This window comes from Penaeus chinensis, chromosome 35, assembly GCF_019202785.1.
Source record: "Penaeus chinensis breed Huanghai No. 1 chromosome 35, ASM1920278v2, whole genome shotgun sequence".
Classification (NCBI taxonomy): domain Eukaryota; kingdom Metazoa; phylum Arthropoda; class Malacostraca; order Decapoda; family Penaeidae; genus Penaeus; species Penaeus chinensis.
The window spans coordinates 5041781-5067937 of NC_061853.1; the positions used below are offsets into that span (position 1 = coordinate 5041781).

The 26157-nt window shown below is 45.2% G+C and overlaps 1 protein-coding gene across 1 annotated transcript in view; it reads left to right on the forward strand.

Moving 5' to 3' along the window:
• Nucleotides 1-26157, forward strand: part of LOC125044253 (polypyrimidine tract-binding protein 1-like) — a 146270-nt gene that overhangs the window by 17172 nt on the left and 102941 nt on the right. Inside the window, exon 3 of the mRNA XM_047640823.1 lies at nt 1308-1332. Within this exon, the coding sequence (XP_047496779.1) occupies nt 1308-1332 (25 nt within the window). The remainder of the gene's footprint in view (nt 1-1307; nt 1333-26157) is intronic.

The following is a 26157-nucleotide window of genomic DNA, read 5'->3' on the forward strand; positions in this document are numbered from 1 at the left end:
ATTTAATATATATATCACATTTTTAATGCTATTTTGTGGTTTCTTTTTAATGTTACTACTACCTTTCTTTATTGTTGTTAGTATTTTTTATCTTGTTTTTTATTTTTATGGTAATTCCTATTTTCCTCTTACAGAAAATAACCTATTTTAATTTCATAATTTCTCTAGTATCATTTATTCTTGTCCTCTTGTGTTATTTCTTCATTCCAGAACTAGTACTTGTAGTGGTAGATGTACGGTCACTGTTACTTGTGCCAGTACGGTCACTGTTACTGTTACTTGTGCCAGTACGGTCACTGTTACTGTTACTTGTGCCAGTACGGTCACTGTTACTGTTACTTGTGCCAGTACGGTCACTGTTACTGTTACTGTCACTGTTACTGTTACTTGTGCCAGTACGGTCAATGTTACTGTTACTTGTGCCAGTACGGTCACTGTTTACTGTTACTTGTGGCCAGTACGGTCCACTGTTACTGTTACTTGTGCCAGTACGGTCACTGTTACTGTTACTTGTGCCAGTACGGTCACTGTTACTGTTACTTGTGCCAGTACGGTCACTGTTACTGTTACTTGTGCCAGTACGGTCACTGTTACTGTTACTGTTACTTGTGCCAGTACGGTCACTGTTACTGTTACTTGTGCCAGTACGGTCACTGTTATTGTTACTTGTGCCAGTACGGTCACTGTTACTGTTACTTGTGCCAGTACGGTCACTGTTACTGTTACTTGTGCCAGTACGGTCACTGTTACTGTTACTTGTGCCAGTACGGTCACTGTTACTGTTACTTGTGCCAGTACGGTCACTGTTACTGTTACTTGTGCCAGTACGGTCACTGTTACTGTTACTTGTGCCAGTACGGTCACTGTCACTGTTACTGTTACTTGTGCCAGTACGGTCACTGTCACTGTTACTGTTACTTGTGCCAGTACGGTCACTGTCACTGTTACTGTTACTTGTGCCAGTACGGTCACCACTATACCTATTATTTTACTGGACCTATTGCTGTCGTTATTACTGCTACTATCAATAAGTTTATTTCTACTGCCTATAACTTTTTCCAGTGCTGTAATGTCATTTTATCATTAAGATTATGATTTATTTAATCCATATAGCTGTTATTATTAAGGTTATTTATTTAAGTTGATTAATTTTGTGTGTTTACATAAATTTGTTGTAGTTCTTCTATCATCAAGATTGATAATTTTATTCAGTTAAAGGGGTTGAAAACAGGCTGATTCTCGCTGTATATCATTTATATTCTATTGCCCATTCCATTTCTGACTTCTCCTTTCTCTGTGTTTTTCAGAGGCTACCTGAACCCTGGAACAAAGGTAAACAGTCCACCACCATCTTGGTCCCTGTCTTGCTACCAGTAGCCACTCTAGTGCTTTCTTGACACCAAGTGTTCCCCCCCCTCCCCACCTACCTTCTACATAGTTCTTAGGTTTTTCCCTATCTTCTACATAGTTCTTAGGTTTATGGAACCCCTTTAGTCTTATCAAATCACTTCTTGTGGTCTCTGCTTTAGTCACCAGCACATTGTTTCCTTCTCCATCACTGCATTCTCCTATTAAGAAACAAACAAAATAGTCCACCAAGGACAGCTCTTGCTAGAACATCTGTTCCTCATTGTCCCTTTCTTTAGGCTACTTACATTTGTTCTGGATCTACTCGTCTATTAACCTAAGTTCATTGTTGCTGCTGCCTAATTGTGATCATTTATTTATCTTTTTATTACTACAGTATTATCTACACATTCTTTTTCTCACATTTTGCAAGCAAGACCTGCTGTGCAAATTTTTTTTTTCCCAGCTTTCTATTTTTGTTTAGCTTCCCCCCCCCCCCCCTCTCATTCTAAGTGGTACTTTAGATCCTCCCACCCCCTCCCCAGAAACAGTAGGAATCCCCTTGTACAGCATTTATGCAATATTTATTATATCCATTTGAGGGCACATTTTTATTGTATTGTTGCACATTTGAAGGTTGCATATTATGGATTTGGTCATTCTTATTGTTGGATGTTTACAAGGCTGTATCTGCATTTCATTTGGCAGATCTGTGTTTTCCATTACATTGTCTCACATTTCTCTCTAGCTTCTCCCTGTGCATCTCCTACACCTTTTATCTTATCAACTCTGACCTTTGTTTTGGTCCATTACTGTTGTTTTCCCTAATAGAGGCTCTCGTCAGCTATTCGTTGCACCATTTCACACTCGGAGCTTTCTTCAAACATTTTCTCGGGTCTGTCCCTTGGTTTCTTGAGGATGGTACTTTTTGAGGGACTAATTTTTTTAGTCTTTAGGAATGGGTTTTCACAGGAAGTCATTTCCTTGTGGAAAGAGCCCATTTGAATTTGACCGCATTCTACATAGAGAAAGTGCTAACTACCCTATGTTCTTGTTTCACCAACCATGCAAGTGATGGAATGTTTCATCACTAGCATCTATTTTGCTATTTTGTATTACTTGTTTTTGCCTCAAGGAGTACTACTAGTTCCAAACAGTTTTACCTGATGCCCCATTGTAATTGAACTAATTAACTTCTATTCCCCCCCCCCCCCCAAGTTATTGCATAAATTGCACACGTTGAAGTTACTTTCATACCTATAGGGATTTCCCAAGGTTTCTAGTTCCCTTCCAGCAATAGTCTGCCCATACTCATTGGCCAATTAAACTAGAGCAATTACCAAGGAGTTGGCCTGGGAGCTTGTCACTTTTATCTTCTCTGGTTCCCCATTGATTTTTTGTGGCCCTTAGTGTATTAAGTTATTATCATTATAAATTCCCCCACACAATTCTTGGACTACATATACATATATGCTCTAGTTGGCTGGACTTCTTCCAGTAATATTTGCCATGCTCTTACATTTTAATTGTCATTTATTAAAAACAAACCATGGATTATTTCCACCGTTTAATGTAAAGGCACTTTTTTTTTTCCAATCACCCAGGGCCATTATCTACTTTAGCCCCTTGTATTTGCCCACTTTATCCTCCCATTTTCACACTTTGTCATCCACTTTGCCAATTTCCTCCCTTTTCACACACGCCCGCTCCGGCACTTAATTATCAAATTTTCCCCACTTGTAGTTAGACTGCCTTTGCAGATATCCACTTCTAGTATGTCGGTGATCTGATTATTCTCTGCATCCCATGTATCCTAAACACAGGCTTTATTGATGTTCTCTCCCCCTTCTTAATTATATATCCCTCCTGATTCTCCCATATGCAGAATTATGTACATCCTTGGCGCTTCCTCCTCCGTGGTAATTAACATTTCCAGGTACTATCAGTAAGAAGGTATCTGCATACAAAAATTGGTATGTTAATATATATATATGTAAATATATATATATTATATTTATGTATAAATATATATTATTTTTATGTATAAATATATATTGTTTATGTATAAATATATATTATATTTATATATAAATATATATATATATTATATTTAGATATAAATATATATATATTATATTTAGATATAAATATATATATATTATTTAGATATAAATATATATATATTATTTAGATATAAATATATATATATATTATTTAGATATAAATATATATATATATATTATTTAGATATAAATATATATATATATATTATTTAGATATAAATATATATATATATATATTTAGATATAAATATATATATATATATTATTTAGATATAAATATATATATATATTATTTAGATATAAATATATATATATATATTATTTAGATATAAATATATATATATAATATTTAGATATAAATATATATATATATATATTTAGATATAAATATATATATATAATATTTAGATATAAATATATATATATAATTTAGATATAAATATATATATATAATATTTAGATATAAATATATATATATAATATTTAGATATAAATATATATATATAATATTTAGATATAATATATATATATAATATTTAGATATAAATATATATATATATAATATTTAGATATAATATTAATATATATATATATATAATATTTAGATATAAATATATATATATAATATTTAGATATATATATATATAATATTTAGATATAAATATATATATATTAGATATAAATATATAATATTTAGATATAAATATATATATAATATTTAGATATAAATATATAATATTTAGATATAAATATATAATATTTAGATATAAATATATAATATTTAGATATAAATATATAATATTTAGATATAAATATAAATATATATATATTTAATATTTAGATATAAATATAAATATATATATATATATTTAGATATAAATATAAATATATATATATTTAGATATAAATATAAATATATATATATATAATATTTAGATATAAATATAAATATATATATATAATATTTAGATATAAATATAAATATAAATATATATATATATATATATATATAATATTTAGATATAAATATATATATATATATATATATATAATATTTAGATATAAATATATATATATATATATATATATATATATATATATATATATAAACATACATAAAATAATGTATACAGTGTGCATACGGATGTAAATTTTCAGATATTGTTTTTTAAAACTACATGTAAATGCAGATAGGAATAATTGCATATATATAGATATAGATTGATACTTCAGTATGTAATATTCAGGGGAGTGAGTGAAAAACTGTATGGGGACATGCATGGATTTGTTTTTATACCCTTGTTTATGCGGATGAAAAGCATATGTAAGTTGAATATATTTTTGTTCTGTTACGCTTTTTTGTGCATATGCTGTGCACATCCCACAGCTTATGAGCCCGGTTGACCCTGAACCAACGAATCCTGAAACCGCACGAATACATGCGTATAAATGCGTATAAATGCGTGTTTCGGGTTTCATTGGCCCTTGTGTGCCTCTCCGGTTCGTGAGCTGTGCCCAGCTGATGGGAGTGACTACGTGGGTATGAGTGTTTGTATTGTTTGTGTATATAACTTGTGGATTTGGGAGGGTACATTAATTTGTGTATGGATGTGCACAGTCGCGTGTGTGCACTCTGTATGGATGCCTATGGATGTGCACTTTGTATGGATGCCTATGGATGTGCACTTTGTATGGATGCCTATGGATGTGCACTTTGTATGGATGCCTATGGATGTGCACTTTGTATGGATGCCTATGGATGTGCACTTTGTATGGATGCCTATGGATGTGCACTTTGTATGGATGCCTATGGATGTGCACTTTGTATGGATGCCTATGGATGTGCACTTTGTATGGATGCCTATGGATGTGCACTTTGTATGGATGCCTATGGATGTGCACTTGGTATGGATGCCTATGGATGTGCACTTTGTATGGATGCCTATGGATGTGCACTTTGTATGGATGCCTATGGATGTGCACTTTGTATGGATGCCTATGGATGTGCACTTTGTATGGATGCCTATGGATGTGCACTTGGTATGGATGCCTATGGATGTGCACTTGGTATGGATGCCTATGGATGTGCACTTGGTATGGATGCCTATGGATGTGCACTTTGTATGGATGCCTATGGATGTGCACTTTGTATGGATGCCTATGGATGTGCACTTTGTATGGATGCCTATGGATGTGCACTTTGTATGGATGCCTATGGATGTGCACTTTGTATGGATGCCTATGGATGTGCACTTTGTATGGATGCCTATGGATGTGCACTTTGTATGGATGCCTATGGATGTGCACTTTGTATGGATGCCTATGGATGTGCACTTTGTATGGATGCCTATGGATGTGCACTTTGTATGGATGCCTATGGATGTGCACTTTGTATGGATGCCTATGGATGTGCACTTTGTATGGATGCCTATGGATGTGCACTTTGTATGGATGCCTTTGGATGTGCACTTTGTATGGATGCCTATGGATGTGCACTTTGTATGGATGCCTATGGATGTGCACTTTGTATGGATGCCTATGGATGTGCACTTGGTATGGATGCCTATGGATGTGCACTTTGTATGGATGCCTATGGATGTGCACATTTGCGTGTGTGTGTGCACAATTGGTATGGATGCCTATGGATGTGCACATTTGCGTGTGTGTGTGTGTGCACACTTGGTATGGATGCCTATGGATGTGCACATTTGCGTGTGTGTGTGTGCACACTTGGTATGGATGCCTATGGATGTGCACATTTGCGTGTGTGTGTGTGCACACTTGGTATGGATGCCTATGGATGTGCACATTTGCGTGTGTGTGTGTGTGTGTGTGCACACTTGGTATGGATGCCTATGGATGTGCACATTTGCGTGTGTGTGTGTGTGTGCACACTTGGTATGGATGCCTATGGATGTGCACATTTGCGTGTGTGTGTGTGTGTGCACACTTGGTATGGATGCCTATGGATGTGCACATTTGCGTGTGTGTGTGTGTGTGTGCACACTTGGTATGGATGCCTATAGATGTGCACATTTGCGTGTGTGTGTGTGTGTGTGTGCACACTTGGTATGGATGCCTATGGATGTGCACATTTGCGTGTGTGTGTGTGTGTGCGCGCACTTGGTATGGATGCCTATGGATGTGCACATTTGCGTGTGTGTGTGTGTGTGTGCACACTTGGTATGGATGCCTATGGATGTGCACATTTGCGTGTGTGTGTGTGTGTGCACACTTGGTATGGATGCCTATGGATGTGCACATTTGCGTGTGTGTGTGTGTGTGCACACTTGGTATGGATGCCTATGGATGTGCACATTTGCGTGTGTGTGTGTGTGTGTGTGCGCACTTGGTATGGATGCCTATGGATGTGCACATTTGCGTGTGTGTGTGTGTGTGTGTGTGCACACTTGGTATGGATGCCGATGGATGTGCACATTTGCGTGTGTGTGTGTGTGTGTGCACACTTGGTATGGATGCCTATGGATGTGCACATTTGCGTGTGTGTGTGTGTGTGTGCACACTTGGTATGGATGCCTATGGATGTGCACATTTGCGTGTGTGTGTGTGTGCACTTGGTATGGATGCCTATGGATGTGCACATTTGCGTGTGTGTGTGTGTGTGCACTTGGTATGGATGCCTATGGATATGCACATTTGCGTGTGTGTGTGTGTGTGCACTTGGTATGGATGCCTATGGATGTGCACATTTGCGTGTGTGTGTGTGCACATTTGGTATGGATGCCGATGGATGTGCACATTTGCGTGTGTGTGTGTGCACTTGGTATGGATGCCTATGGATGTGCACATTTGCGTGTGTGTGTGTGTGTGCACTTGGTATGGATGCCTATGGATGTGCACATTTGCGTGTGTGTGTGTGTGCACTTGGTATGGATGCCTATGGATGTGCACATTCGTGTGTGTGTGTGTGTGTGTGTGTGTGTGTGTGTGTGTGTGTGTGTGTGTGTGTGTGTGTGTGTGTGTGTGTGTGTTGTACTTGTACTTGTACTTGTACTTGTACTCGTACTCGTACTTGTACTTGTACTCGTACTCGTACTCGTACTCGTACTCGTACTCGTACTTGTACTTGTACTTGGTATGGATGACTGGATGTGCACATTCATGTGTGTACTTGTATGGATGTGGCCTTACGTGTCGATGTGTGGCTGTGTATATTTGTTATATATATTATATTATGTTATATATATATTAATATTATATATATTGTATTGTATATATTATATATATTGTATTATGTATATATTATATATATTGTATTATGTATATATTATACATATTGTATTGTGTATATATTATACATATTGTATTATGTATATATTATACATATTGTATTGTGTATATATTATACATATTGTATTGTGTATATATTATATATATTGTATTGTGTATATATTATACATATTGTATTGTGTATATATTATACATATTGTATTGTGTATATATTATACATATTGTATTGTGTATATATTATACATATTGTATTGTGTATATATTATACATATTGTATTGTGTATATATTATACATATTGTATTGTGTATATATTATACATATTGTTTTGTGTATATATTATACATATTGTTTTGTGTATATATTATACATATTGTTTTGTGTATATATTATACATATTGTTTTGTGTATATATTATACATATTGTTTTGTGTATATATTATACATATTGTTTTGTGTATATATTATACATATTGTTTTGTGTATATATTATACATATTGTTTTGTGTATATATTATACATATTGTTTTGTGTATATATTATACATATTGTTTTGTGTATATATTATACATATTGTTTTGTGTATATATTATACATATTGTTTTGTGTATATATTATACATATTGTTTTGTGTATATATTATACATATTGTTTTGTGTATATATTATACATATTGTTTTGTGTATATATTATACATATTGTATTGTGTATATATTATACATATTGTATTGTGTATATATTATACAGTCTTGTTAAAGTAACTCTTATTATTCACATTTGTGTGTATGATAAATAGGCGTGGATATGCTTCACATTTTATTTGTATGATTATACATACAAGTATCTGCATATATTTATATTTATTTATGTTTATACAGATGTGTTATTGAATATGAAATTAGAACATGTATTGACATGCATCATTTTATGTATCAACATAACATTTTGTGTGATCATATTAGGCCGTTCTCTCCCGCGTCTGTTTAACACACTTGAACACTCTTTTTCTCAAACAAATGTAACTTCACCCCCTCCCCCCCTCCTTTCCACATTCCTTCCCCTCACCTTCCAGGACGGATCAGGGGAAATAGCTCATAGGAGAACGGAGTGACAGCCATAGTCATGGCCAGGGAGCCTGGCGGGGGTTGTTTTCGCCAGGTCGTCATGGTAACCGGACCATTGCGGCGCGACCGCCACCTCCTGGTTTCCTCTCGTCATCCTCGGGTGACCTCGCGCGGCCCTCCCTTGCTGGCTCGTTCTCAGGCTCTCTTGCTCCCTTTGCTGGCTCGTTCTCAGGCTCTCTTGCTAGTCTGCTCTGGGGGAGGAGCGTGTCAGCCAACTGGCCCTAACGATTTCTTTTCGTTGGTAGGCGGGGGCCCGTCTTTTCCCCTGGTGTGCTGAGGGCGGGGTCTTATGATCCAAGTTTTCTGATAATCTGAGATTGATTGCGTGGCATAAGCCGTTTATTGTTATCAGGGAGGCATTTTGTATTATATATATTGCATATGCTATATATATATAATTTTGTTTTCTTTATTTATATATAGGGATGGATATCTGAAAGCATCTTGATGGGACTTAGAGTCGGTGGTTTTGTGAGAAATGTTTGAGGGGAACCCGAGTGCAGTATTTTAATTCTGTTTTGGGAGGAATCCGCTCGAGCTTTGATGCCTTTTAAGGAGGAAATAGGCTATATTGGTTTGAGGAACAGAATTTATAGGGCATGACTACAAAAGATTGAGGGTTAGGGTTGGCCATGCTGCAGGGGAGGAAGCCTTGGTCTTAGGCATTGTAAACAAAATGCATTTATATGAAGGGAATGATTGGCTAATGCCTTCTTATTTGTTTGTTTTTGTGTGAGGGCTGGAGCTGAGGCTTGACGCATAACGGGACAAAAAGCTTTTGTTCGGCCGGTACTTCGGCTCAGAATGCGGGCATGAGTCATTCTAGCTCAAGGGTTGAGTGCTGGGGCGGCTGTTGGGGGAGTCTTAGGAAGGGTCTTAGGATATTTCCTCAGCGCTGAGGAGCGGGATGCAGTGGGAAATGGCGGGTTGGTGGGCGTGATGGTTGCAAGTGCTGGGTGGAGACGAACTGCGAGAAGCGACGTTCATCTAGTGGTTGCTGCACTGGATGTAAACACTCGGGAGGCGATAGGGACCTCTGTTCATCGAGTTGGCTTGCGTCTCGGTTTTTACGTTGGTGTATATTTATTTCTGCTACCTCGCAAAAAAACAAACAAAAAAAGAAAACACCCCAAAAAAGCGCGGAGCCTCTCCCGCGTGGCGTTTGGTGGTTCTGTATGGTTTGCAGGGCTTGGGGAGTGGAAGGGTGAGGGAGGGAGGGGGAGGGAGGGAGGGAGGGATTAACGTGGCTGGCATCACCCCCGCATATTGCTGATGACGTCACCACATCCGGGACCTACCCACGCCCATGCTGCTCCTTAAACGTAGCTTAGGGTTGCTCCACCCGCACAATGCTCTTCCTTAGTCATACCTTCCTTGTATGGTTATGGTAAATGGTGTGGTAGACTATTAACTAATGCTTCTCCTGTTAATGGAACCTCGGTGTATCCCGCAAATGTCTGTGATAGGAGGCTGGGCTCGCCAGTTCTCATCTCCTTTGTTTCATAAAAAAAAAGTTAGTGCCGAATTGTAAAACGAGCTGCGTGTACGAATGGAACCCGAGTTTCTGCGAGAGGTGACCTGAATTTCAACGCCTTTGACATCAGGACGGAGGAGGAGCTGAAGTCGCATCGTGTAAGGTTACAGCTGCGATATTTATGCTAGCTCCGCTTAGCTTTTATTGACGTGGGTGAGCGATGATGATTGATGCTGCATGGTGGCGTTTTCAGTGCCCGCAGCCTCTCCCTCTCCCTCTTGTCTCTCGCCGACAGCACGGTAGTTGAACAGTCGGTTGTCCGTCGGCAGGCGAGGCAAGGCAGCCTTTAGCGCAGAGTCCGTGGGCCTCGCCATTATCGGGGCGGTGCCGTCGCCCCTGCCAACCACCTGGCCAGGCTGTGCCACCGCCGCCACCCGGTCGGCAAAAACCCTTAGGAACACGGCGAGGCCAACACCTCCCTCCCCGCCAGCGCCCGCTATGAAAAAAACGCTCCCTTGGTATAATGCTGCACGGAGGCCCGATGTCACGGCCTTGAGAACTGCTGCTCAGATATTCAATTATGCCAAGATGTAGTCATCGCAAGCGTGCTTGCTTGAAGATTGTTGCTTTTTTCTCCTCCCTCCCCCCCTTCCCCACCTCCCCTTTTTTCCTCTCGGTTAAGGATTTCTTTTAGCGGTTTTAAAGTTAGCGCGTAGTTATGAATTTGAATGCGTAGGAGTTCATTTCATTACTTTTATCGCCCATATTTTTCTTCAAGTAATAGTGTATTTAGTTATAATTTCGTAGAATTCAAATTCAGGAAATTATCAACTTTGAATATCTATGAAAAAGAACACCACGTCCTCTCCTTTTGTCTCAGTAGGCCTAGTAGCCGTGAGAAGGAAATATTACGTTCTTTTATATACACCCTAGTTAATTGAATTGGGATCACCGGGACCTGTTTATGTAGTGTCAGCTGCGACGGTACGTGCCTGAAGCCAAGCGCGAGCGATTTCCGACCCACTGCCCACTGCCCCTTGTTTGTCTTTTCTCTTAGGTTGGCGGAACTCCCGAGTCCCCTCGCCCCCTGACTTTCCTTGCCCCTTTTCTCTCTGCTTTCACTTCTCTCTTTTCCTTCTTTTTCCTTGTCTATCATATCCCCCCCTCCCCTCTTCTCTATCCCTTCTTTTCCTCTTGCTCTTTCTCTTCTCTTGCTCTTTCTCTCCCTCCCCTTTCTCATCGTTTTGCTTCTGCTATTTCTCACCTTTCCCCCTCTTTTCATTCTTCCTCCCTTCCCCCTTCTCTTCTCTCCTCCCTCTTCTCCATTCTCCCTCCTCCACTCTCTCCCTCCTCCACTCTCTCCCTCCTCCACTCTCTCCCTCCTCCACTCTCTCCCTCCTCCACTCTCTCCCTCCTCCACTCTCTCCCTCCTCCACTCTCTCCTCCTCCACTCTCTCCTCTCCATTCTCCCTCCTCCACTCTCTCCCTCCTCCACTCTCCCTCCTCCACTCTCCCTCCTCCACTCTCCCTCCTCCACTCTCCCTCCTCCACTCTCCCTCCTCCACTCTCCCTCCTCCACTCTCCCTCCTCCACTCTCTCCCTCCTCCACTCTCCCTCCTCCACTCTCTCCCTCCTCCACTCTCTCCCTCCTCCACTCTCCCTCCTTGCTGATTTCGAATTGCAAGTGCGTGCGTGAGTGCGTGCCAAAGGCGGGGTCGAGTTTCTATAGGGCTGTGCCAGAGCGTCGTGCCTTCCCTCGGGAATTGCGTTGACAGTTGATGATTACTTTGAATTGTTTCGCCTTCGATTTGCATGAATTAGTCTTTTTTTTTTTTTTGAGGGTGGGGGGGGGGGGGTGAAAGATGCAAAAGAAAAGGCATTGCAGTTCCGCTTGTCTATCATAATTTAACTATGTAATGCCGTGAGCAGTTCGATGCATGGCCTCGGTAGTAGTCGTTGCTGTGCGATTAAGCCTTAATTGTGGCGTGTTTGTTAATTTCACACAGGTGAATGGAATCTTATCGTAGCATTTATTCGATATTTTGTTAAGAGAAGGCGTGGGTAGCGGCGGTAAACTCGGATGTGAAAGCTTCGAGGCCGCTGCGTTTGTATGGCAGTTTTGGCAGATTTGAGTTTTAGGCGAAGGGCGTAATTGCCATACGATACCATCTACGTCTGCCGCGCAATTACCTTCGTTGTTATCTGCTAATGATGAACCTCACTCGACGCCCGACAAGGAAAACCTCCATCTCGTTTTCCCCGTCAGCCCAGGTTGTCCGATTCTTGCTCTTGCTCTTTCGCCCTCTCACCTTGCCTCGCCTTGCCTCGCCTTGCCTCGCCTTGCCTCGCCTTGCCTCGCCTTGCCTCGCCTTGCCTCGCCTTGCCTCGCCTTGCCTCGCCTTGCCTCGCCTTGCCCTCTCGACTCGTGCCTTTCGAGCCTTGTTGTGATCGCTGTGCAGAGTCACCGTGTCTTTTTCTCCTTTTCTTTCTTTTTTGTTCGTTTTTCTTTTCTTTTCATTTATCTTTTTTATGGTATTGTTGCACTGAATTAGTTTCTTACATAAGATGCTGTTTTTTTTTTTTTTTTTTTTCTTTCTTTGCCGAAGTGCCGTTAAAAAAAAAGTCGATAAAAATGGTTACATTACTGTTGTACTTTTTACACACCAGATTTACCTTGCGTAGTGTTTTGGTTAGTTTACTGAGAGTGAGAGTAATGTGCGGGTATTTTGGCAGTGAGCGCCAATCTGTCGGTGAAGTGATAGTGCCTTTGTTCTTCCTTCTGAACCCGGAGCTCCGTCCCCCTCGAAAAGCCGGCGTCAACGTCACTCCGAGGACGCGCCGCGGACCCGAATCTAGTAAATAGTGTCGCTCGTTATTGGCCGAGTCCCGTAAGTGGCCGAAGACGCGCTCGCTCGCTCCCTGCTGGCTTGGCTCTCTCGGGGAAATCGAATCGATATTGTGGCACCTGATTTTGATGGAAAATTGGATGACGTGGGTATTCCTTGGCCGTCGCCTCCTACCTGGCCGTGATTGGCTAGATGGGCTGCCGCTCGTCCCCTTTTATCGCCGTTCCCGAAATATTGGAGATTGAGTTCGTCGTCGACGTCGTCTGCCGCCGCCGCCGCTTACTCTTTTTCCCTCCTTTTTTTTTTCTCATTTTACGTCTCCCGACTCCATTTCTCGCGGCGTTTTGGGTGAGAATTACGTCTTGGGGAAGTATTGATGATGTTGGGATGACCATTATTATTACAACTAAGAATGCAAGTGGGCGACACGAAGGCAGGCAGGAAGGAAGGAAAGTAAAGGATAAGAAAGAAAGAAAGAAAGAAAGAAAGAGAAAGAGAGAGAAGGATGTGTGTCTTTCCGCCGGAGAAGAAACCATTATAGACGGCGATGATGCCACAAATTGGGGCCTTAGAGCTCGAGGTATTACCTTCATTACGTTGGAGTTAGACGTGCGGTCTGAACATACACGGCCGGGGACGATGACGGCTGCTCGACAAATACCGCATTTTGGAACGTCTGAGGCCGGATTTGCGATGTGCGCGGGGAGGGGGGAAGGTGAGGGGGAGATGAGGGGGTAAGGGTATGGGCGGGTAGTAAGGGTTGCTTGGAGACGGGAGCGAGGGGCGTGGGGCGGTGGGGAGCTGGGGAGCTGGGGAGTTACTAAGGAGGGAGGACGGAACGAGTGAGTTTCTTGATAGGAAGCTTTAACTCTTATGATTTTTCTCCTTATTAATGTTTTTTTTATTATATTTTTTTATGCCCGGGGATGGGAATGGGAACGGAACGGAACGGAACGGAACGGGGTCCTGTAGAGATGTCTATAATGATCTGGTTCGGAGAGCGCATTTTCTGAAAGGACGACCGGCGCGAAGAGGCAAATAATTATTGGAGATGTGGGTGGCGGGAGTGTCTCCTTACCTCCGCTCTGCTCTCAAGGCATGTGCATGTAGATGATGGAGGATGCGACGTTGATGGCATTGGCGAGGGAAGAACCACACTTTTTTTTTTTTCCTCCATTTCTTTTTTTTCCTTCTCTCCTCTCCTGCCATTTGGTTCTGTTTCTGTTCATTGGACTTTCCTCTCTTTTTCCCTCTCTCTCTCTCTCCTCTACTCTCTCCCTCTCTCACTTTCTCTCTCTCTCCTCTACTCTCCTCTCTCTCTCTCACTTTCTCTCTCTCTCTCACTTTCTCTCTCTCTCACTTTCTCTCTCTCTCTCACTTTCTCTCTCTCTCCTCTACTCTCCTCTCTCTCTCTCACTTTCTCTCTACTCTCCTCTCTCTCTCTCACTTTCTCTCTCCTCTACTCTCCTCTCTCTCACTTTCTCTCTCCTCTACTCTCCTCTCTCTCACTTTCTCTCTCCTCTACTCTCCTCTCTCTCACTTTCTCTCTCCTCTACTCTCCTCTCTCTCACTTTCTCTCTCCTCTACTCTCCTCTCTCTCACTTTCTCTCTCCTCTACTCTCCTCTCTCTCACTTTCTCTCTCCTCTACTCTCCTCTCTCTCTCCTCTACTCTCCTCTCTCCTCTCCTCTCTCTCTCCTCTACTCTCCTCTCTCTCTCTCTCTCCTCTCTCTCCTCTACTCTCCTCTACTCTCCTCTACTCTCCTCTACTCTCCTCTACTCTCCTCTACTCTCCTCTACTCTCCCTCTACTCTCCTCTACTCTCCTCTACTCTCCTCTCTTTCTCTACTCTCCTCTCTTTCCTCTACTCTCCTCTCCTTCTCTACTCTCCTCTCTTCTCTACTCTCCTCTCTTTCTCTCTCTCTCTCTTTCTCTCCTCTCCTCTCTCTTCTCTCCTCTCTCTCTCTCTCTCTCTCTCTCTCTCTCTCTCTCTCGTCTCTACTCTCCTCTCTTCTCTCTCTCTCTCTTTCTCTCCTCTCCTCTCTCTTCTCTCCTCTCCTCTCCTCTCTCTCTCTCTCTCTCTCTCTCTCTCTCTCTCTCTCTCTCTCTCTCTTTCTCTACTCTCCTCTCTCTCTCTCTCTCTCTCTTTCTCTACTCTCCTCTCTCTCTCTCTCTACTCTCCTCTCTCTCTCTCTCACTTTCTCTCTCCTCTACTCTCCTCTCTCTCACTTTCTCTCTCCTCTACTCTCCTCTCTCTCACTTTCTCTCTCCTCTACTCTCCTCTCTCTCACTTTCTCTCTCCTCTACTCTCCTCTCTCTCACTTTCTCTCTCCTCTACTCTCCTCTCTCTCACTTTCTCTCTCCTCTACTCTCCTCTCTCTCACTTTCTCCTCTACTCTCCTCTCTCTCTCCTCTACTCTCCTCTCTACTCTCCTCTCTCCTCTACTCTCCTCTCTCTCTCCTCTACTCTCCTCTACTCTCCTCTACTCTCCTCTACTCTCCTCTACTCTCCTCTACTCTCCTCTACTCTCCTCTACTCTCCTCTACTCTCCTCTACTCTCCTCTCTTTCTCTACTCTCCTCTCTTTCTCTACTCTCCTCTCTTTCTCTCTCTCTCTCTTTCTCTCCTCTCCTCTCTCTTTCTCTCCTCTCCTCTCTCTCTCTCTCTCTCTCTCTCTCTCTCTCTCTTTCTCTACTCTCCTCTCTTTCTCTCTCTCTCTCTTTCTCTCCTCTCCTCTCTCTTTCTCTCCTCTCCTCTCCTCTCCTCTCTCTCTCTCTCTCTCTCTCTCTCTCTCTCTCTCTCTCTCTCTCTCTTTCTCTACTCTCCTCTCTCTCTCTCTCTCTCTCTTTCTCTACTCTCCTCTCTCTCTCTCTCTCTACTCTCCTCTCTCTCTCTCTCTTTCTCTACTCTCCTCTCTCTCTCTCTCTTTCTCTACTCTCCTCTCTCTCTCTCTCTTTCTCTACTCTCCTCTCTCTCTCTCTCTCTTTCTCTACTCTCCTCTCTCTCTCTCTCTCTTTCTCTCTCTTTCTCTACTCTCTCTCTCTTTCTCTCTCTTTCTCTACTCTCCTCTCTCTCTCTCTCTTTCTCTTCTCTCCTCTCTCTCTCTCTCTCTTTCTCTACTCTCCTCTCTCTCTCTCTCTCTTTCTCTACTCTCCTCTCTCTCTCTCTCTCTTTCTCTACTCTCCTCTCTCTCTCTCTCTCTTTCTCTCTTTCTCTACTCTCCTCTCTCTCTCTCTCTTTCTCTACTCTCCTCTCTCTCTCTCTCTCTTTCTCTACTCTCCTCTCTCTCTCTCTCTCTTTCTCTACTCTCCTCTCTCTCTCTCTCTCTTTCTCTACTCTCCTCTCTCTCTCTCTCTCTTTCTCTACTCTCCTCTCTCTCTCTCTCTCTCTCTCTCCTCTCCTCTCTCTCTCTCTCTCTTTCTCTACTCTCCTCTCTCTCTCTCTCTCTTTCTCTGCTCTCCTCTCTCTCTCTCTCTCTTTCTCTACTCTCCTCTCTCTCTCTCTTTCTCTACTCTCCTCTCTCTCTCCCTCCCTCCCTCCCTCCCTCCCTCCCTCCCTCCCTCCCTCCCTCCCTTTCTCTCTCCCTTCTCTACTCTCCTCTCTCTCTCCCTCCCTCCCTCCCTCCCTCCCTCCCTCCCTTTCTCTCTCCCTTCTCTACTCTCCTCTCTCTCTCTCCCTCCCTCCCTCCCTCCCTTTCTCTCTCCCTTCTCTACTCTCCTCTCTCTCTCCCTCCCTCCCTCCCTCCCTCCCTCCCTCCCTCCCTCCCTCCCTCCCTTTCTCTCTCCCTTCTCTACTCTCCTCTCTCTCTCCCTCCCTCCCTCCCTCCCTCCCTCCCTCCCTCCCTCCCTTTCTCTCTCCCTCCCTCCCTTTCTCTCTCCCTTTCTCTCTCCCTTCTCTACTCTCCTCTCTCTCTCCCTCCCTCCCTCCCTCCCTCCCTCCCTCCCTCCCTCCCTCCCTTTCTCTCTCCCTTTCTCTCCCTTCTCTACTCTCCTCTCTCTCTCCCTCCCTCCCTCCCTCCCTCCCTTTCTCTATCCCTTCTCTACTCTCCTCTCTCTCTCCCTCCCTCCCTCCCTCCCTTTCTCTCTCCCTTCTCTACTCTCCTCTCTCTCTCCCTCCCTCCCTCCCTCCCTCCCTCCCTCCCTCCCTCCCTTTCTCTCTCCCTTTCTCTCTCCCTTCTCTACTCTCCTCTCTCTCTCCCTCCCTCCCTCCCTCCCTCCCTCCCTCCCTCCCTTTCTCTCTCCCTTCCTTTCTCTCTCCCTTTCTCTCTCCCTTCTCTACTCTCCTCTCTCTCTCCCTCCCTCCCTCCCTCCCTCCCTTTCTCTCTCCCTTCTCTACTCTCCTCTCTCTCTCCCTCCCTCCCTCCCTTTCTCTCTCCCTTCTCTACTCTCCTCTCTCTCTCCCTCCCTCCCTCCCTCCCTTTCTCTCTCCCTTCTCTACTCTCCTCTCTCTCTCTCTCCCTCCCTCCCTCCCTCCCTTTCTCTCTCCCTTCCTCTCTCCCTTCTCTCTCTCCCTCCCTCCCTCCCTCCCTCCCTCCCTCCCTCCCTTTCTCTCTCCCTTCCTCTCTCCCTTCTCTCTCCCTCCCTCCCTCCCTCCCTTTCTCTCTCCCTTCTCTACTCTCCTCTCTCTCTCTCCCTCCCTCCCCTCCCTCCCTTTCTCTCTCCCTTCTCTACTCTCCTCTCTCTCTCCCTCCCTCCCTTTCTCTCTCCCTTCTCTACTCTCCTCTCTCTCTCTCCCTCCCTCCCTCCCTCCCTTTCTCTCTCCCTTCTCTACTCTCCTCTCTCTCTCTCTCTCTCCTCTACTCCCTTTCTCTCTCCCTTCTCTACTCTCCTCTCTCTCTCCCTCCCTCCCTTTCTCTCTCTCTCTTCTGCTCTCTGCTCTCTCTCTCCCTCCCTCCCTTTCTGCTCTCTTTCCCTCTGTGTATTCTATATTTTCCTTCCACGCTCTTCCCCTCCCTACCCCTCTTCTAGTCGCTCGCGCCCATCGACATTCCGAGCGAGAGAAAACTAAGCGCCTTCCAATAAACCACACCTTCCGCCTACAACCACCCCACTTGTCAGCGCTAACATGCATTGTAAACAAGTCCAAAATACCATTGGCCGGCGCAGAGAAAGGCAGGCGGGAGATTTACGGCGTCAATGCACTGGGAAGAACAATATAGGGCAGGGTTTTTTTTATTTTTTTTTTTTTGTTTTGTTTTATTTATGGTGTATATTCATTAGAGGTTGGGCATTGCATTGGGTATGTTGTGAATGTGATAGGCTGTCTTTTTTTTTCCCCATTTGTTTTTCTTCTTGTTGGCTGCCATGTTGGATTTACAAAGAGTAGTCCCTTCTCCAGTTGGTACTAACAGATAGGTATATTGCGTGTGACGTATGATGCATTTATGTATAATTGGGGTCTCGCTTACTTCCTTTCTATTGGCGTTGGGGAGCTCTGTGCACATCTCCCGAACTTCCTGAATGGGTAATTTGCCGCCACGACGCGAGCCCAAGGCCGCGGTGGGGGGTATGTTACCTCCAGACACCAGCCAAGGTTGACTCGGGAGTCCTCTGGCGCGTCTTATTTGCGTCCTTTGGGTATTGCTCGTGTGGAGTTGCGAGCGGGTGGGGGTGAAGCTGGGATGGGGGTGGAGGAGGGAGGAAGGGAGAGAGGAGTGGTTGTTTTGCCCGAGGCTGAAGGGGTGGGTTTGGGTTTGAGGGGTGGAGAGAGGGGCGAAGGGGAAGGGGGGGAGGGGTTGGCGAGGCGTCGGGTTGATTCTGACAGCGGGACTGAGGGAAAGGGATTGAACGGCGCCCAGGAGCGAGGGTAAACAAAAAGGGGGAAATGGGAGGGTGAAACAGGAGGGAAGAAAGGGCTGGGAAGGGAAAGATGAGAGCGAAAGTGCGGGGGGGGGGGGAGGCGGGAAGATAAGGGTGAAAGGACTGGGGAAGGGGGGAAGATGAGGGCGAAGGGGCGGGGGAGGGGGGAAGGTGAGGGAGAAGGGGCGGGGGGAGCGGGGGAAGGTGAGGGGAAGATGAGGGCGGGGGGAGGGGGGAAGGTGAGGGGGAGTTAAGGGCAGGGAGGGGGCAGGGAGAGAAGAGGCGTGTTGAGCAATGATCGCTTTGGATTGCAGATCAGGAAATGGCAGCGAGAGAGTTTGTAGAGTGGGGACTACTTACAAAAATAGAGGCGGATGTAGTCATTGCCGTCTCCCACTAATAGAACTTTGCCGAATGAATAATGGGGAAGATAATGACTCCGTTGTCGCTTAAATAATGTAGGCATGAAAGCAAATTCAAAAGAATATGCAATAATTTCCATTTCTGTTCTTGTCGTTGGTGGGGATTTTAAAGGACCTTGTTTTTAAAGGTTTTTGTAAAAATAGCTTGGGTAACAAAAAGCCTTGATTGTACAGTAAACAGATGTTCGAACCGAAGTTGTTTTTGCCAGATGATTATGACAAGCATGTATCAGGATGGTTTAAGATTTATTTGTTTTTCTTTTCAGGTGAGTGACGATTGTGTGAGATTGCATCTGGCCTTGATTGATGGGCTTAGAACACGGTATGTCGGGTGGGCTCCTTGAATGTTTACAAGTGGTTATTTATATAAATTTATTTATTTTCGAGTGGGTGTGTAGGCTTAGCGTGCTCCCGGGGTGTGCGTTTGATTGCTGATCAAATTACAGGCACGTGCCTCTCTGGAGTTGTGATTTGTTGTGTCGGCTATCTTTTGTTCATCGAAAGCACTCGGCGAGGACTGAGAGTTCAAGTTTGTGAACTTGTAAACTTCGTGTCTTGTGAAGGAACGGCTTTGTGTACTGGGCGATGCTGTATGACTGCATTTTTCCTTGTTAATGGGAGTCCGGGTATTACCTGCAAATGAGAAGCATCCGATGTATGACCGCGGTATTTTTTAATGTAATTTTGAGGGAGCTACGCATTTCTCTATCGGGCTTGCGTTGTCCCGTTTGGCCGGCCTTCCGGGGCTGTCGAAATGGGGAAATACCATATTATAACGTGATGGGGCTTTTATAGTCTCAGGAAAGGTATTTTAATTAGATGTTGCAATATTGTGGACGCCGTCACCAGCGTCCGGTTTAATTAGACGGATGGTTATTGGTTTCGCAGTGTTATTGTGGGGTCGGCCACATTACTTAAAAATCAAATTAGAAAATAGCTCATGATTTAGTTTTCCATAAAGGTCATCCTCCGAAACGGCATTCCGCTGCCGAAGGGGAGGGAGTGATAGGGGGGGGGTACCCTGGCAACATAGCCGAACCATAATTTCTCTTCGACTTCGGGTTTGTTGCAGCAGTTGGCGAGGGTATCTGCCGCCCCGATTCTAAAAGGGCTTTTACCGATCAGTAATGGAAGGTGGATTATGAATAGGGTGTGGCAAGGGAGGGCTGAGGCCGCGCCTGGGAGGGAGGGAGGGAGGGAAGGAAGGAAGAGGGCGTGGAGTGTTGCCATAGGTGGGTCGGTCTGGCTGGGGGGGGGGGGGGGGGGCTTGAAAGGGAAATCCGAAGCCAGGGTTTGGGTGTGAGGGCAGCGGGCAGAGGGGCCGTCGGGGGGAAATAAAGGCAGAGCAGCAGCAGAAGGGGGAGAAGGAAAGTGAAAAGGGTGAAGAAAAAAAAAGGAGGAAGAGGAGAGTCTGGCGACGACGATGATGGTGGTTCCGATGGTTCTTGGACGATGACGCCAGTCTTGTGAAAGGCCCTCCGAAGGGAAGAACTGCGAGAGCTTTTGAAGAGCGAGCGAGCGAGCTTGTAGTTGTTTAGTTGTAATTGGCGATTGGTGAACGCTCGTCCCATTTTCTCAAAATACTGCGAATGAGCCGATTTAGATATTACAGATGCATTGTTGGTCTACCTCTTCCCTTGGTGGTTACATGTCGAGTTAAAGGATTAAACAAGAAAACTTTGACAACGTCAGTAATGATAGATAGAACTCGCTATATATTACCCCGACAGTGTCTAAGAGATTAAGCTCTCGAATTTGAGTTTAGCCCTTCCTTCAATGAAAGCTCGAAATGGCTGTGTATTGTCCGATTATCTGTCCATGGCAGGAGAAAACGTGCATATTCCCTTCAGTGAAGATGATACCAATGACCAGGAAGTAATTTTATTAGGGCAAGGGGCCATGCAATCTGGGCGTGATAGGATGAGGTACTGGGGCGGCTGAGGAGAGGGCGGCGCGGCGGGCGCAGGAAGGGATGAATAACCGGACGAGGAGAAATGCAAAGAGATGGAAATGAGAAGCGACAGTAATGGGAGGATTAGCGAGAGTAGGTTAAAGGAGGGCACGTACGGAGGAAGATAATGTTGGGAGACTGGAAACGAGAGAATAAGAGTAGGAGCAGAATATTAGTAAAGAAGGCGAGCGAGGACGGGGAAGAGGGAAGGGATGGAAGGAGGGAGGGAGGGACAGGCCAGGAGAATAAAGAGACCGGGAGGAGCACGGGCTATTGTTCCCCCTCGGAAGGCTGCCACCTGGATGTTACCACACGGCGGTCTCCCCGGTCTGTCGGCCTCCGCCTCGCCTTCCCTCGCGTCGCCCTTTCGCGTTCCTTCCTCGGCTATTTTTCACGTGCGCCAAAATGGCGGGGACCACTCCGGGTGTGAGTCATGCTGCAGTGTTTACATTTTGGGCAGGCGTCGTTTATCGAGTGAGGTTCCTAGCGGGTTGAGGAGAGACAGTGCGACCTAAACAAGGCTGTAGATGAATGGTTATTGTTACGCTAACTACATCATGCAAGGTTTTGTGGCCGTCGTGATCCATGATATCGGGTCATGGCGATGCCAAGGACGCGCGTGACCCTGCCGCACGGAATACTTGCGGGGAGCATCGTGGCACAAAATGTCCGTGTCTGCGGATTGGGGCGTCTGGCAATTATTTCAGTTCCTTGTATACTCCGTTTTTCGCTTCGATTCATTATGAGTACATCTTGTCTGAAGATTCCTCACTCTAGATTTTAGAATTACTTTATTCCCTTTGGAACGTATTTATCTGTTTAAGAGGTTAAGCTGCTGAGCTTCGGTACAGTCGCCCATTCTTTCGATATGTACTTCTTTGTAGCTGAATTTAAATAGAAACCTTGGCCAGTGGTTGAAATGTTCAACCATGAACACAAACGGTTGTTGAGTGTACGTTTATGCCTGAGGAATTCTTCACCTGCAGGTTCCGACACGCCCGTTTGCTCTATGTATTTGCTCAGCTGTAATCCAGATTTCTTTCACCAGCACACAATACGTGCTTATTTCATCATGTAACCTTAGTCTAGAAATAAACGGCTTCTATGCAGCATACGTTCCAAGACTTACGCAGGAGTCCTAAGTGATTCGCAAGACCCCTCGTCACGTAGCTCAATTAAGGACTCTCGCCTTCCTCCGCCTTGCTTCCCGCGCTGCCTTAAAACGTGACTCCTGGCCAAGGTGTCCATAAATCATTAGGCAAGTTGTGGCACTGGCAAGGAGGGACAGACAAAGGCCCGGCGCGAGACAAAGGCACCCAGGATCCACCGCACGACCTGGTAGTAGGTGACAGGTGGCAGGTGGTAGATGGGCATGGGTGGTGGGTGGAGGCGGAGGGAGCCATACAGAGCATATTGGATATGTTGAAGTGGTGTAGGGGTCGATGTTGACCAACTCGGGAGAGAGGAAGTGAATAGGGATATTTTATATCCGCGGGAGGACAAAAAGGGAGTGGGGAGAATGATGAAATGGGAAAGGGGAAAGTGAGTCACAATAGGCTGATAGAAAGAAAGAAAACGAACGAAAAATTCTAGAATTAGGAGAATGGAGAAAGTGAAAATGAACTGGTCTTGAGTGAGTGAATGAATGAGTTAGGGTGAATCAGAATAGGAAAGGGACTTAACGGATGAAGAATGCTGCTGGCATAGAGAGAATGAGTGTGCACGGCAGGGCAGGATGGTAGCGAAATAGATAAAATGAATAGATGCGTGAGTGCGTGCAAGCGATGCATGTGAACTCGAGGGAGTGAAAAGGGTCGGGAACGAACGAACGGCTATGAATAAAAGGCTTTGTTTTATTCCACAAGGAGATGGGAGTGGAGCCGCTGAAATGAGTTCGCTTCTTCAGTAGGGAGACTTACAGTACACCGGTTTTGTATGTGAACTGGGAAGTGTGTTCGATCGGCCCGCGTCGCGAGAGCCGGAGCGTGTTGGTTTCCTGGCTAATTCGCCGCCCGATGCCACTATCGCCCAGTTACGTTGGCGCCGATGACATTTCGAATGACAGGCCCTTAGATGACGGTTAACTATGAATGGACCGATCGCATGCTTCTATTATACAAAATGAAGTCATGTTAAAGTTTATGTAAAGCATCATTTATACCTACAAAAGTCTAGGTTTTGGTATTATATGTATTAATAAAAGTATTGTCATTGTTATTTCTGTTATTATATATAGGACAAGTAATGATGCACATAGCTTCGTACCCGTTGTAAAAAGCATTTCGACTGAACTGAAATCTGCCGTCTTTGAGCGAAAAATCCAGCGGCAAAGTAATGAATATTTGATTAAATGTGGATTTTCTCGCATCTTCATTGTGTTTAGGTTTCTTGTGAATCTCTTAATATGTATGGCTGTTAAGGTGGCTGATTAAGGGGAGCCATTATGGAGCTAACCCGGCCAGAAACGGGCCGAAATTGGCAGTATGTAAAATCCGGCGACGGAGTGAACGAGTCTATTATCCCGGCACTAACACCAATTTACCTCCGCCGGCCGCGATAAGCAACAGGTGATGGCTGAGGTCCCTCCTCCTCCTCCTCCTCCTCCTCCTCCTCCTCCTCCTCCTCCTCCTCCTCCTCCTCCTCCTCCTCCTCCTCCTCCTCCTCCTCCCCCCCCCCCCCTCACTTCTCGCCCTTCTCGCCCTTCTCGCCCTTCCCCTACCCTCCCACCCCTTGTCTTCGCGACCTTCCTGCGCGGAACCAGGTGACAGGGAGATCGGCAGCTGTATCAGGCAGTTCGGACGGTATTGATAACCGGGACGGCTTGATTCGAAGAAGCGCTCTTTCACGGCGGCGACAAAAATGGGAGAGAGGGGAGGGAGTCAGTCGCTCGCGCCCAAGTGCTGTTATCTCGACAGCTGGGGTGCGTTCTTGTATTGAAGACGGGATTTTCAGTACGTAAGCGCTTTCTCTCTCTCTCTCTCTCTCTCTCTCTCTCTCTCTCTCTCTCTCTCTCTCTCTCTCTCTCTCTCTCTCTCTCTCTCTCTCTCTCTCTCTCTCTCTCGCAGGGCCTCTGTTCCTTTTCTCTCTTCTCTCTTCTCTCGATCTTTTTCTTTCCACCATTCTACCTCTTTTCTCCGCCCTTCCTTGATAAATTGAATCCAGTGTATGATACTTGTATTTCATTTCTCCTTCTCCCATCGCCCTATTCTTCGCCCCACTCTTCCACTCTGTGCCTCGTTCTAATCTCCTCCCTCCTTCCCGTTCACTTTAATTTTCCTTCCCTCTCATTTCCTTTCGTTCTACCCAACCTTGCCTTACCTTACCCCCCCCTCCACCTCAATCCCTGCTTTTCCCATCCTCGGACTCGGCTCTTTAATTCGCATTTTCCCTACACCACTCTTGCCCCTCCCCTTTCCCTACATTCCCTCCCGCCTCTCCCCTCCCGCCTCTCCCTCCCCCTCTCCCCTCCCCTCCCCCCTCTCCCCCTCCCCCCTCCCCCCTCCTCTACCCCCCCCTTCTCTACATTCCCTCCTCTACCTCCCCTTTCTCTACATTCCCTCCTCTACCTCCCCCCTCCCCCCTCCCCTTTCTCTACTTTCCCTCCTCTACCTCCCCTTTCTCTACATTCCCTCCTCTACCTCCCCCCTCTACCTCCCCCCTCTACCTCCCCCCCCCCCCCTTCCCCTCCCCTTTCTCTACATTCCCTCCTCTACCTCCCCCTCCCCTTTCCCTTTCCCTTTTCCTATATTCCAATCTCTCCCTCCCCTTTGCCTTTCCCTTTTCCTATATTCCAATCTCTCCCTCCCCTTTGCCTTTCCCTTTTCCTATATTCCAATCTCTCCCTCCCCTTTGCCTTTCCCTTTTCCTATATTCCAATCTCTCCCTCCCCTTTGCCTTTCCCTTTTCCTATATTCCAATCTCTCCCTCCCCTTTGCCTTTCCCTTTTCCTATATTCCAATCTCTCCCTCCCCTTTGCCTTTCCCTTTTCCTATATTCCAATCTCTCCCTCCCCTTTGCCTTTCCCTTTTCCTATATTCCAATCTCTCCCTCCCCTTTGCCTTTCCCTTTTCCTATATTCCAATCTCTCCCTCCCCTTTCCCTTTCCCTATATTCCATTCTCCCCCTCCCCTCTTCCTTTCCCTATATTCCATTCTCCCCTCCCCTTTCCCTTCATTCCATTCTCCCCTCCCCTTTCCCTTCCCCTTCATGCCTTTCTCTTTCCCTACATCCCTCTTTCCCCGTTCCCTTTGCCTTTGCCTACATCCCTCTTTCCCCGTTCCCTTTGCCTACATCCCTCTTTCCCCGTTCCCTTTCCCTACATCCCTCTTCCCCCGTTCCCTTTCCCTTTCCATTCATCCCCCTTTCCCTTTCCCTTTCCCTTCATCCCCCTTTCCCTTTCCCTTCATCCCCCTTTCCCTTTCCCTTCATCCCCCTTTCCCTTTCCCTTCATCCCCCTTTCCCTTTCCCTTCATCCCCCTTTCCCTTTCCCTTTCCCTTCATCCCCCTTTCCCTTTCCCTTCATCCCCCTTTCCCTTTCCCTTCATCCCCCTTTCCCTTTCCCTTCATCCCCCTTTCCCTTTCCCTTCATCCGTCTTCCCCCGTTCCCTTTCCCTTTCCCTACATCCCTCTTCCCCCATTCCCTTTCCCTTTCCCTGCATCCCTCTTCCACCGTTCCCTTTCCCTTTCCCTTCATCCCCCTTTCCCTTTCCCTTCATCCCCCTTTCCCTTTCCCTTCATCCTCCTTTCCCTTTCCCTTCATCCTCCTTTCCCTTTCCCTTCATCCCCCTTTCCCTTTCCCTTCATCCCCCTTTCCCTTTCCCTTCATCCCCCTTTCCCTTTCCCTTCATCCCCCTTTCCCTTTCCCTTCATCCCCCTTTCCCTTTC